The sequence below is a fragment of the Telmatherina bonti genome (assembly GCF_933228915.1).
Source record: "Telmatherina bonti genome assembly, chromosome: 17".
Classification (NCBI taxonomy): Eukaryota; Metazoa; Chordata; class Actinopteri; order Atheriniformes; family Telmatherinidae; genus Telmatherina; species Telmatherina bonti.
Window position 1 is genome coordinate 15,900,305 of NC_136615.1, and position 13,726 is coordinate 15,914,030.

The 13,726-nt window shown below is 40.7% G+C and overlaps 2 protein-coding genes across 7 annotated transcripts in view; one reads left to right on the plus strand and one right to left on the minus strand.

Moving 5' to 3' along the window:
* Positions 1–2,752: 2,752 nt before the first annotated feature.
* On the minus strand, positions 2,753–3,971 carry esm1 (endothelial cell-specific molecule 1; the record flags this gene model as incomplete). Its single annotated transcript, XM_079256306.1, is given in 5 exon segments — positions 2,753–2,898; positions 3,002–3,145; positions 3,471–3,801; positions 3,803–3,953; positions 3,955–3,971. Coding segments are annotated over 5 exon segments (738 nt in total). The 3' UTR covers positions 2,753–2,803.
* A 1,263-nt stretch (positions 3,972–5,234) lies between these two features.
* The window catches only part of LOC306768288 (putative E3 ubiquitin-protein ligase HERC1), a 49,705-nt gene continuing 41,213 nt past the window's right edge, over positions 5,235–13,726 (plus strand). For all 6 annotated transcript variants that reach the window (XM_079256583.1, XM_079256584.1, XM_079256579.1 and 3 more), the window contains exon 1: positions 5,235–5,348. The gene's annotated coding sequence lies outside the window, so the exon portion shown is untranslated. The remainder of the gene's footprint in view (positions 5,349–13,726) is intronic.

The following is a 13,726-nucleotide window of genomic DNA, read 5'->3' on the forward strand; positions in this document are numbered from 1 at the left end:
GTTGTTTTACTGGTTCACAGCTACTTTGATATGAAAGTAACCAGTCTAATGCAGTCTAAACCAAAATCACATTTCTGAAAAATCTGGTACAAAATCCATTTTAATCTAAACTTGTGGAGTTGAATGTGGAGGTGGATGGAGGTGATGGGTGTAATCCAGCCTTCCAAACCCAATAATATAAATTGCATAAACTGAGTTTAATATTTTATTTAACATGCAAGACTGGATGTGATCCAAACAATTGTTGGTTTAAATATATTTTAATATGACCTAAAGTTAGTTTATATTTTCCCATACCTGATCTGAAATGAGATTTCAGGGTTAATACAAGAAGCCTTTTTGTATTATAATAATATCACTTTAAAGTAAAAAAAAAAAAAAAAAAAATGCATGCATGAATTAAACTAATATGTTTCTAACATATAAATGAGAGTCTTTACATTTATTTGTTAGATTAATTAATTAATTTATTTTTTGCACCTTTACTCTAAATGTGTAATGTGATTTTACATAGGAATACCAGACATTCTGTAAAATTCTTTATAATCTCATTATCAGCTTCAGTTTGTTAATATTGATTTTACAAAGTCTTTGAGGGAAAGGGGGATTTATTCATTTCAATGCCATTTTGATCAAATAATTTTCTGGATATTTAATTTGTGATAACGCTGTTTTTTTCCTGGGGTTTTTTTTTTTTGTTGTTGTTTTTTTTTTTTTTGCCTTCAATCAAACCCCTTTAAGCTATTGCTCAAGGACTTGTTTAAATTGATATGTCAAGTTTTCATTTAGGCAAAAAAACAAACAGTGAATTAGTGTCCTCTAAGTCTTAGATGCCAGAAAGCAACTTTAATTGTGTGTCACTTCCAAGCTTTTTGGAGTGTCACTTAAAAAAACAAACAAAGAAAGAAAAAAACCCTTGCTTTTAAATTCCTGTCCCAGGCAGACACAACAACAACAGGAAGAAGGGCCATTTTTACAGGTGTCAGGAAGCACAGGAAATAAACAGGCTGAATACTGGAAAACATTTTTGTAGCAGGACGAGTCAGAGGTGAGTTTAATAGGAGATATTTTTAGCTGGAGGAAAATTATTGAGAAATTTAGTCACAGACGTTTTGTTTTTTTAAAATCACCTTGAACTGTTCACTAGACATATTATACTGTGTGAATATCTTGACCTGTCCAATTTGATCACATGAGGTATGTAATTCATTTAAAATTTTAATTTCAAAACTCCAACAATGCTGTTTTATAGATATTATTTATAAATGCCATCATAACCTTCCAAAAATCTATTATGAATTCATCTATAAATCTAAAATCATGACACCTCTGGTCTCATTATAAGAACAGAAATCTATTTAAACATATTATAAGTCGAGGTTCTTTCCATTTATCAAATCAAAACAATACTGACATGGTCCAAATTGTTAATATTAGGTTTTTAACCTGAATACAGTTCAAAATAATTTGCAAACATCTTAAAGAAAAACCTTCAAACTTTATGAAAATATTCAGAAATATAAACTATTTGACTATTTTTCTCACCTTGACTGATGCAAGTCCAGTATTTTGGTGTAGTTTCCCAGGTAGCTACAGAGAGAAACTTTACTTCAAACCCTCTCCAAATGTGATTTTATATTCACTTCAATTAAGATTTATTTGTGCTGCACTAATTCATAGCTAAATCATCTTAAGACACATCATATATCTGGACTCTTCAGCTCTTCTTAAGTATTTTCCCACTAATAAGTGGTTATTCTGCATGGAAAAATATTTTCCTATTTGGAGAGCCCTTTAAAAATAGAGCATTCCACAATGTGAGGGTGAAGGATCCCTAAAAAAGTCTCAGCTGTGTTATCGGTGTATCGTCATTTTCTTATGGGTATCAAGACAAGGCAGGAATTCCTTCTTCTCAAAAGATAAACAATCATGTACATTTGCCTGTCTGAGAAAAAAAAACAAACAAACAAAAAAAAAAGCTGGTGCATGAAAGCTCAAAAAATACTCTAAGAATTAAGGTTATTATGTTGTCGGGATTTGTACAATACAAACTGACTTTTTTTTGCAATTGTTTTCTTTATTTTTTAACATTGAAATGACAATAATGATGAATATATGAAGACAGTCAATTAAGAAAAATACCAGATTCAAGTCAGATATCCTTGTTTATCATTAAATACTGCTAAATGCAGTCACTGTGAAAGTAAGTAGATAATTATTATTAAAGTCAATACAATAGATGCCATTCGTAACTGTTGCTTAACTTATAACCATTACAAAGCAATGACTGTTAAAACAACTCAGTTTTTTATGTCAGTTTATGGAAATATTAAGCGATCAAATAATAAATTCAGTGATAAATGTGTTTTATTGCAAGAACATTGTCTACAACAGCTAGTGTGTTATACATATAGTCTGCATTGTCCATGTTGGCTGTTTACATGTGCAGTACAAAAAGATCATCATTTGGAATTAAAAGGAGTCAATGCCTGATAAACTTAAGGTCTTTTTTATTTAATCTCATTCAGCACAATATGAAGGCACATAAAGACAAAACCAAACTGGAACTGTTTGGAAATAAAATAACACTTTAACATAATAACATCTAAGCTACATGTTTATAGAAAAAATGATGGTTCTGAACAAGGACCAAATGAACCAAAGAAAAATGCCAATAGCTGTTTAAAAAAAAAAAGTGACCCCCCCACGCCCTTTTTTATTGTCTACCATAGTAAAATATAGTTTTCGGTCCATTTATAAGTTAATGCTACATTTACACTGAACACCTTTTTGTCAGCAGTTGTCAGCGAGGATTGAGCTTCTTTGGAGCAGGAGATCTGCCTGTGCGCTGGTCAGTGCTCTGTGCAGAGTTAACCTCTCCTGATCCCACCTCGCCTCCTGACAAAACAAGAGAAATGTTCATTAACCATATTCAAAAGAGGTCTTTTCTTCCCAGCCTTCTGAGAATTTCCTACAATTAACTGAAGTGATTCTTTTTCACCTGTTTGTGGTTCAGTCTTGAGTTTGCTGGCGATTTTGGCAAAGAATGAAAGGTTGAGGCAAGCTCCAGTCTCTCTGTCACAGATGCCCCCTCTGCAGTTGCATGCCTTACGACACTCTACCCCATAGGTTCCGTATGGGCAGTCTGTAAAGAAAGAAAAAAACTTTGTCATTTAGCAACTGGAAAGGGAAAAAAAATGCAGGAGGACCATGCAGCAACATTGACGCTTCAGTGTCTAAATTCCCATGTCTCTAAGGATAAAAGGCTGATCTTCAATTCAACATTTGAACCAGATCTGCAAACGGGAATCGATAAGCAATGGGTAGGTTGGTTATTAACCACTTAACAAAGCAATCTATAAGCAAAATAGCTGTTATAAAATAAAGAAATGTTGAGACTGATGCAAGAAAGCATCACTGTATTCAAAACGCAGCACACAGTGAGAGCAAGTCATCTAATGTGCGCATACCTTTGCAGATCCCATATTCGTCACCATAGTCGTCTTCATCCTTGTAGAACTCGCAGAATAACCCAGGACCGCACTTCACCCCATGCATCCCCGACACAGTGCGGTAGCAGTGTTCGCCCCTGCCTGCTGCGCACACCTGGCAACAGCCGCAGTCATCCAGGACCGTCCTTGTGCACCGCTGCGTCCCGCCGCAGCGCTCCGCGTTACATCTGTCTGGGCAGTTCACAGCATACTTTGCATTAGCGCTCCAAGCCTCAGCATCGCGCACTAGAAGTGAGGACAGCACCGCGAGGAGCAGAAGAGACATCACTTGATGCAGGGAATTTGCCGAGAGCTGCTGGAAGAAAGGATGCCGTCCTTGGTGTGTGCGGTCTCTTGCAGTGAGACACGAGCGATCTCCAGTAGGACTTGACAGGACTGACCTGCGGTTCATCAGGCTCTGTAGTTATCAGCACTGAGCAACTTTGTTTTGCACATGGTTTGCTTCGTCAATTTCCTCATTCCGGTGCAGTCTTTTTTTGTCAGTCAGTCCCCCTTTTAGAAATCCGGCTTGGAAGTGGGAATGACTCTGGTCTGCCATCCAGGAACTGAAGTTTGTGTGACCTCATGTCATAAGTTATCTTTGGTTTGTTTTCGTCTGAGGGAAGGACCTCCCTCTCCCAACTTACAATAGCATCAGGTTTGTCGTGACTTGAGCAGCTGTGAACAGATCCCTTGCTGGACAAGACACTGCACCACTGCATATATGCATATATGTACCCTATAGGGTGCACAAAATTAACTGTATTAATCCTGAAATTTCTGAATGAATAGGCTACAATAATGCAAGAATAGTTATATATATATATATATATATATATATATATATATATATATATATATATATATATATATATATATATATATATATATATATATATATATATATGTATATATATATATATATATATATATATATATATATATATATATATATATATGTTTATATATACATATGTTTATATATACATATGTATATATACATATGTATATATACATATTATATATATATATATACATTTATATATATATATATATATATATATATATATATATATATATATATATATATATATATATATATATATATATATATATATATATATATATATATATATATATCTATCAATGAAAGAAAATAGTCAACGAAATCACTTTAATCTGACAAAAGTATGAATAAATACAAATTTAAAGAAATTTAAGCAATGAAAGTCCAACATTCCTTTTAAACCATGCTTCAATAGGATCATATAAACTTCTCATTCCATTGTACAACTCACTGTACAATCGTATCTGCAACCTACCATATTAACAAAATCCTATCTAAAATATTTAAAATGTATGTAGCCAACTGTGAAAATTCATCAGTTCTTTTAAGATGATACTCTTATGAGTTTGTTTGGGTCAAATAGCCACAGTTGCCCGACATATTCCTGAAACTATGTGCTGTAAGGCTATTATAATGTTTTTCCTACTTGTCAAGTAGATCATCATTTTTCCTTTGCTGTAAGGAATATCCTCCCTCCCATTTTCTGCTCTTGACAGACCGAGACAGCTATAGAAAATAGAGATTTTTCTTTTTACTGTCTTTTGTTGTAAATACTGCATGTCGTTCAATAATAGGAGGAAAGTTAAAACGATAAAGATGATCACTCCGACACACAGGGTGACGCTCAAGGGGTACTCCCACATTGGTAGCCTTCCGTGTCTCCAGCACCAACGAAGAAGAAAGGGAAGCAGAAGGAGGAGAAAGCTGACATGATATTTGTGTCCAAGGGAGACCTCACTGGGACGGGACAGGTAACGCAAACCATACATCTGCGGAGCTTTCCTGTCAAGGTAACTTTCATGCCTGTGGCCTTTCTAAATTTTATGACAGTCCAGTAAATATGTAACTTATACGATGTTAACGGGGCATGAAGCTATTTAAGCCGAGAGCTGTCAAAGCGGAGGGGCTTGGTCGGGTTTGACAGCCATGGAGCAAACTAGCAACTGCACTGCAGCCAGTGTTAGCTCAGCTGTCACTGCAAATGCATAATAATACCGGTGGCTGGGAATGACATGGCGCAGTCGGCTTTCAGATCCACATATTAAATCGTTCATGCTGGTGTGACCATCAAGCTAGTGCCAAGAAATATATGGCAGCCATGCAATGTTAATGTTACGAATTCTGACAACCGATGCAAAGTAAGAGAGCAGGTACAGTCGCCTCGTTTAAAGATGTCGTAAATTAATTAAATTACTTATCTGGCTGGTCATTAGTCTGGAGGCTCATTGCCTGACATCATGTCATTGGCTCGAAAATTAGTTTGTCCACTGTCCTCTTTTTTTTCTTCCTTTTCTTCAATTTTTTTTTTTAAATTAAAAAAAAACAACAACAACAACAATATTTTTGCCAGGCACACAAAAATGAAACTTACATGATTTGATATAATCTGTCCATTGTTTTTTGTTTTGTTTTTTTTAAATTTTCTTATTTACGGCCATCCCCGCTTATGTGAACGTGGTTGTCCTGGCAACAGTAGCCAAACGTCCCTTAATTAGCCCAGTAACTTCCTCCAGCTCATCCTGGATGGCGTTACATCCCTGTCTCTTCCAACTGGCCTGAGGTCAGTCAGTCTGTGGGGATGTCCACTTTTAGGGCCAAAGAGAAGTGGGCATTTAGGTGCAAGCAGGAACCAGAATAATCTCATCTGTCATTGGTCCGTTGTTGAAAGAGGCCTTATCAGCGTATCCAAATACAGTCTCATCAGGAAATGATCCCACGCGAGGAACAGAGTTACTATTTGGGTTTCTATTGTGCTTGAAATTGAGCATCTTTTCATATTTTCTGGGAGACCATTGAACAAAACAGTATAAAGACCTGCAACATTAAACAGTTAATTATTTTTAATTTCTTTACAGAAACAATTAGTAATATGAAGGAAAAGGAAACATATAGTGTTAAAGTGTCAATGTGCCAGAATGGTACTTAATTCTGTTATGGATGCCATACGCTGGCTCATGAAAAATAAAGCTGATTCTGATTCTTACTGCAGCTCATGATTTGATTAATCAGTACCAATGATATGCCCAATTTATATAAACACAATTGACATTTCTTCTGATATATATATTTCTTTTATATCAGTTATGAGTGTAGCTTTACTAAATATTAGTAGCTGATTTTTTTTGTATTAATGAACATGCTTTTGCCTGTATAAAGTCTAAATATTCTGGATGAAGTGATATTGACTACATTAAGTCTGAAGACAGATGTTTAGAAGTATAAAGAATGTATGAGTCAAATTGGAAAGAAATTTAACAGAGAAAGAGTGAGGTTGTCAGCCATGTGTGGACCTTTAATTTCTTGTGTTTTTCTTGCTGGTGATTGCCTGACTGTTGAACCCACTACTATATCAATGCTTGCTGTTATTTTTGGTCCAGTGGAAACCATATAGCCCCACAAGCCTTAGGCATGGCAAGCAAGAGAGTGAGAGAGATGACGCTCTGTTACTTTGGTCTATGATCAAACTGGCATGCTCACATTTTTCGCAGCATGTAAATAGCATTCTCTTAGAAATAGCGCTTCATGTTTTGTTTTAATTATAGCAAACACGAGTCAACCATGAACCAGTCCTTTATACTCTTGAGTTATTTTTTATTATTTTCAGTGGTTATCTTTGATTTTATGTTTTTTTTTTTTTTTTTTTTTTTTTTTAGTTATTAACCTAGTTTGCAAACTGTTAGAATGAAACATTAGCAAATTGGGTTAATAATACTATAGGAACTAGAAATATATTTAGAACAAAGGCATATTTCAGCAGATCATTATGAATATATTTCTAACACAGCCCTGAGAGAAGTTGAAGCTACTGTACAATATGGTTCAGAAGTTTTTTTGTTGTGTATATGCTTTAACTAATATACCATCAGAGTGTTATTAATCAGATTGTCATGTTTGCCGGAACCAGACCCAAAATGCCAGACAGAGACACAACCACAGAAGGTTTACAGGGGGGCAATAATTCTTTTAATTGCTCAAAAAAAAATAAAAAAAGTGAGCAACTTCACAAAAACACTAGGGAAAAATAATAAATTCTAACTCAGGAGCAATGCAGGCAGCAGTCCTGGGCAGCCACACACACCCAAGAGCTGTGCACCACTGACGACCATCTGGCAAAGACTGAGAGAGGCAGCCCTCCTTAAGTACTGGAGGGAGCGATGATGAGATGCAGGTGTGCTGACACGCCCAGGGCTGCTGCACAGCCTAAAACAAAGAGGGGAAAAAAAAAGGAAAAACAAATTACCTCAGGAGCAAATACACAAACCATAAACAAAACCCTGACAGTACCCCCCCCTCAAGAACCGCCACCTGGCGGAGCACCAGGCGCACCCGGGCGATCCCTATAAAAAACCCTCAAAAGCCCAGGGTCCAAAATGAAACGCCGCGGGATCCAAGACCTCTCCTCCGGACCATAGCCCGCCCAGTCAACCAGGTACTGAAGGCCCCGCCCACGACGACGCACATCCAAAACCCTGTCAACAGTAAAAGCAGGGTGACCATCAACAACCCGGGGGGGTGGAGGGGGAACGGCCGGAGGGCTCAGAGGACATGAAGAAACAGGTTTCAGCAAGGATACATGAAAAGTGGGGTGCACAGACAAAGAACGGGGAAGCTTGAGACGTACAGCGGAAGGATTAACAACCCTGTCCACTTCAAAGGGACCAATATAACGGGGAGCCAGTTTACGAGACTCAACTTGGAGGGGAAGATCCTTGGATGATAACCAAACCTTCTGACCTGGCCGATACACTGGTGTGGGGGCACGATGACGGTCAGCCAAGCGTTTGTACCTGGTGTTTGTCCTTAACAGGGCATCCCGTGCCTGTTGCCACACTCGCCGACAGCGTTGGACGTGCTCCTGGACAGACGGGACTGCCACCTCCAGTTCTTGTGAAGGGAAAAGCGGAGGCTGGAACCCAAACATGCACATGAATGGTGACATACCAGTAGCAGAGGAGGAGAAGGAGTTGTGGGCATATTCAATCCAGGGAAGATGCTGGGACCAGGAGGCAGGATGTCGGGCACAAACACATCGAAGGGCTGTCTCAAGGCTCTGATTGGCCCGCTCTGTCTGGCCATTGGATTGAGGATGATATCCAGAAGAGAGACTGGCTGTTGCCCCCAATGCCCTACAGAATGCTCGCCAGACCTGAGATGAAAACTGGGGACCACGATCAGAGACAATATCTGTAGGGATACCATGGAGACGGAATACGTGGGTGACCAATAACTCTGCTGTTTCAAAGGCCGAAGGCAGTTTGGGTAAGGGGACGTAATGCACCCCCTTGGAAAAACGGTCAACAATGGTGAGGATTGTAGAGTGTCCTTGAGATACAGGAAGACCTGTGACAAAATCCACTGCAATGTGGGACCAAGGACGATGAGGTATAGGGAGCGGATGGAGCGGACCCGCAGGTGACTGATTGGAAGTCTTTCCTCTGGCACAGGTTGTACAAGCTGAAACAAACTCATGAGTGTCCTTACAGATGGATGGCCACCAAAAACGCTGACGGAGGAGCTCCAGAGTCCGGTGAATTCCAGGGTGACAGGCGATTTCAGAGCAATGAGCCCATTGCAGGACTTGGGATCTGAGAGGAGTTGGAACAAACAAGCGGTTATCAGGGACATTGTCAGGTGGAGGTTGTACCTGAAGAGCTTCCTGAATCCTTTGTTCCACCTCCCATAGGACAGCACCCAAAACACAGGAAGGAGGAAGTATTGTCTCTGATGGGGTGCTGGTTGGTTCATCTTCTGATTGACGAGAGAGTGCATCCGGCTTCACATTTCTGGATCCAGGTCTGTAGGTAAGAGTAAAGTTGAATCTGTCAAGAAACAAGGACCACCTGGCTTGTCGGGGGTTTAACCTCTTGGCTGACCGGAGGTAAGAGAGATTCTTATGGTCAGTCCAGACGATAAATGGGTGCTCCGCTCCCTCCAGCCAGTGACGCCACTCCCCCAATGCCAATACCACTGCTAGCAGTTCGCGGTTCCCAACGTCATAGTTGCGTTCTGCAGGTGACAAACGACGTGAAAAGTAGGCACAAGGGTGTATTCTGTCATCTTGAGCCGACCTTTGTGATAACACTGCTCCTACTCCTGAATCAGAGGCATCAACCTCAACGATGTATTGTTTGGTGGGGTCCGGGTGAGTGAGGACTGGAGCATTGGTAAATAATGTCTTTAGCGTAATAAAAGCCTTGTCTGCCTCGGGTGTCCATTTGAATCTCTGCAGTGTTGAAGTGAGTTGAGTGAGAGGTGCAGCCACCTTACTGTAGTCTCTGATGAAGCGTCTGTAAAAATTGGCAAATCCAAGGAACCTCTGAAGTTGCTTCCTGGACTCAGGGACTGGCCATTCCACCACAGCTCTGATCTTGGCAGGATCAGGAACCATCTCGCCCTCTTGTATAATGAAACCAAGAAAACTCACAGACTTTGAATGAAATTCGCATTTCTCCGCCTTCACAAAGAGGCCATTTTCTAGGAGGCGCTGGAGCACAAGTCTGACGTGACTCTGATGTTCCTCTAGTGATTGGGAGAAGATGAGGATGTCATCAAGATACACAAAAACAAATCTGTTCAGCATGTCCCGTAAAATGTCATTAACAAGGGCCTGGAAAACCGCAGGAGCATTTGTCAAGCCAAATGGCATAACAAGGTATTCAAAATGACCTAGTGGGGTGTTAAAGGCAGTTTTCCACTCGTCTCCTTCTTTGATCCTGACCAGGTGGTAGGCATTTCTCAAATCCAGTTTAGTAAACTGGGAGGCTTGGTGAAGAAAATGGAAGGCAGAATCAAGCAGTGGCAGAGGATATTTATTCTTGACTGTGATCTCATTCAAACCCCTGTAATCGATACATGGACGAAGAGTGCCGTCCTTCTTACCCACAAAAAAGAAACCCGCACCAACAGGAGAGGAAGATGGGCGTATGATTCCAGCTGACAGGGAGTCCTTTATGTATGTCTCCATAGCCTCTCTTTCAGTACGAGAGAGGTTATAAAGTCTGCTGGAGGGTAGCTTGGCTCCAGGCAAAATATCAATCTTACAATCGTATGGACGATGGGGGGGTAAGGATAGTGCTCGTTCCTTGCTGAAAACAGTAGCAAGGTCATGGTAAATAGCAGGCACGGAGGAGAGGTCTGGTGGATCAGGCACCTTAGGCATTAGAACACCCTGGGGAGATAAAGCAGACTTCAGACAATGTACATGGCAGAATGTACTCCAACAAATTATAGTACCCTTTGACCAGTCCAAATGGGGATTATGTGTCTTTAACCAAGGGAGACCAAGGATGAGAGGGGAGTGGGGAGAATGAATGACCAAGAATTGGATCTCCTCTCGGTGATTACCTGAGGTTAACAGGGTTACTGGCTGGGTCTGATGAGTTACCCTAGCCAGAACTCTGCCATCAACTGCATAAATGGTTCGGGTCTCAGAGAGCTGCACCAAAGGAATGGAATGCTTTTTAACAATGGATTCATCAATGAAATTTTCATCTGCCCCAGAGTCAATAAAAGGTGAAAAAGGTATTGAAGCTTGACCAACTAATAAAACAGAGGTTAACTGGGTACGGTGACTGTAGACTAGAGGAGGATTTGAGATATGACCCATTCGGACTCCTCTTACCTCGAATGGGTCTAATCTTTTGACCGCAAGGGACAGTTCGGCAGTAGGTGACCAGGTTGACCACAGTAGAAGCAGAGTCTCTGTCGGAATCTCCTCTCTCGCTCAGCAGGGGTGAGCCCAGTTCGACCCAGCTGCATGGGCTCATCAAGCCAAGCCGGAGATGGAGCTGAACCTGGTAGCGTTGGGGATGATCCCACGGCAGCTGTAGGTAGAAGAGCTGGTTGTCGGGAAGGAGGAGGGCCAGAGCGAGCACCACGTTCCCGCCGCCTCTCCCTGAGGCGGTTATCCATCTTGGTGGCCAACTGCATGAGAGCTTGCAAAGAGCCACATTCGTCACGGAGAACTAGTTCATCACGGATTGAATCATTTAGACTCCCCAAAAAAACATCCTGAAGAGCAGTCTCCTCCCATCCGCTCTCTGCTGCCAGAGTTAAGAAGTCAATAGAAAAATCCGCTACTGACCTGGCACCCTGTTTTAGCGAAAGAAGTTGACTGGCAGCCTCTCGTCCACGAATAGGACGGTCGAATGCTCTCTTCATCTCAGAGGTGAAGAGATCAAATGATGAGCGAAGCGCTGGATTATGATCCCATATTGCAGTGGCCCAATTGGCAGCCCGCCCGGTCAGTAGACTGACTACAAAGGCGACCTTAGCTTGGTCGGTTGTATAGGTGGTTGGCTGAAGATTGAAGACAAGAGAGCACTGGAGAAGGAATCGACCACAAGAGCCTAGTTCACCATCATACCTCTCAGGTGTGGGAATATGGGGCTCCCGTGGATGGATCACTGGGACAGACACAGGAGTGGCGGTGTCTGCCGGTGGAGTCACAAAGGCCGACACGTGACTAGCGACCGTCCTTAGCTCTTGGCTTAAAGCAGATACACTGGAACCCAAAGTCTGTAAGGAAGCCATAATTTGATGGAGGGACTGGTCATGTTGGCCCACAAGCGCACCTTGTGCAGCCAACGCTTGTCGTAATGTCTCTGGACTGGCGGGGTCTTCTTGGCCAGATGGTTCTGTCATGTTTGCCGGAACCAGACCCAAAATGCCAGACAGAGACACAACCACAGAAGGTTTACAGGGGGGCAATAATTCTTTTAATTGCTCCAAAAAAAAATAAAAAAAGTGAGCAACTTCACAAAAACACTAGGGAAAAATAATAAATTCTAACTCAGGAGCAATGCAGGCAGCAGTCCTGGGCAGCCACACACACCCAAGAGCTGTGCACCACTGACGACCATCTGGCAAAGACTGAGAGAGGCAGCCCTCCTTAAGTACTGGAGGGAGCGATGATGAGATGCAGGTGTGCTGACACGCCCAGGGCTGCTGCACAGCCTAAAACAAAGAGGGGAAAAAAAAAGGAAAAACAAATTACCTCAGGAGCAAATACACAAACCATAAACAAAACCCTGACACAGATGTTCCTATTATTCAATAATTGCTGACCTGCATATTGGAATGGCATTATTAGCTCTTTCCATATAAGATGCACAATTTTTGACAAATCTAATAATTTATTATTAAAAAAAAGGGTAATAGTCTAGCTTCCCCTTTAACTTACTTGTAATTCCTGATTGCGATTACAATATTACACTGTTGTTCAAAGGAACATGTTGTAGCAATTAATGACATGTAGTGGTCAAATTGAAGATTGCAAACATCTTTTATCCTAATCCAGCTTTGCTAAATAATTGTAATAAAGAATTAGATTTATATAGCACTTTTCAAGGCACCGAATATGCTTTACATTGAATATATTTTCATTCACACTGGTGATGGTAAGCTACATATGTAGCCATAGCTGCCCCTGGAAACACTGATGGAAATGTGGCCTCTTTGACCTCCACTAAACATTCATTTACATTCATACACCAATGATGCAAACACTGGAGGCAAAGAGGGTTAAGTGTCTTGCCAAGGACACAACAACAGATTGATTGGTGGAGCAGGTCATTTGGGTCATTAGACAACCTTCTCCACCTACTGAGCCACTACCACCCCAAGTCTTGTGATTGTAACAAATAACCCAATATATTTTATAGTGTTTTAGCAACACCCCCATAGATTACGTCAGGATCTTCTTCTTCTTCTTCCAGCTTAGTTAAAAAAAAAACGTTTTTGCAAATTATAAACATTGTGCCGGCTTTTTGTAAGCTCTGTTTGATAACTAAGCAGCACTAACTGCAAACCGAACACTTGGGACTGGATGAGATCACAGGTGATAAACTACAACCCCAGAGGGCTGAAGACTGAAAATGAACATTGAATTCCTGTAACCTTTGATTCCTCAGGCAGCACTGCATTTAAAACTGATGTAACCGCGTAAAAGATATTAACACATAGGCATAGCAACATTCCAGAAAACCATTGTCGGTTAACACAGTTTGCCGCTACATATGCAAGTGCACGTTACATAACTTGCACATCCAATAATGCTGAGAGGTACATATGAGTTTCACAGCAACATATGCTGCTATCCAAGCTTTTTTTTTTTTTTTTTTCCAATTTCAGGGACATCTCTGCTTATTTCAGTAAGAAAATGCCAAGC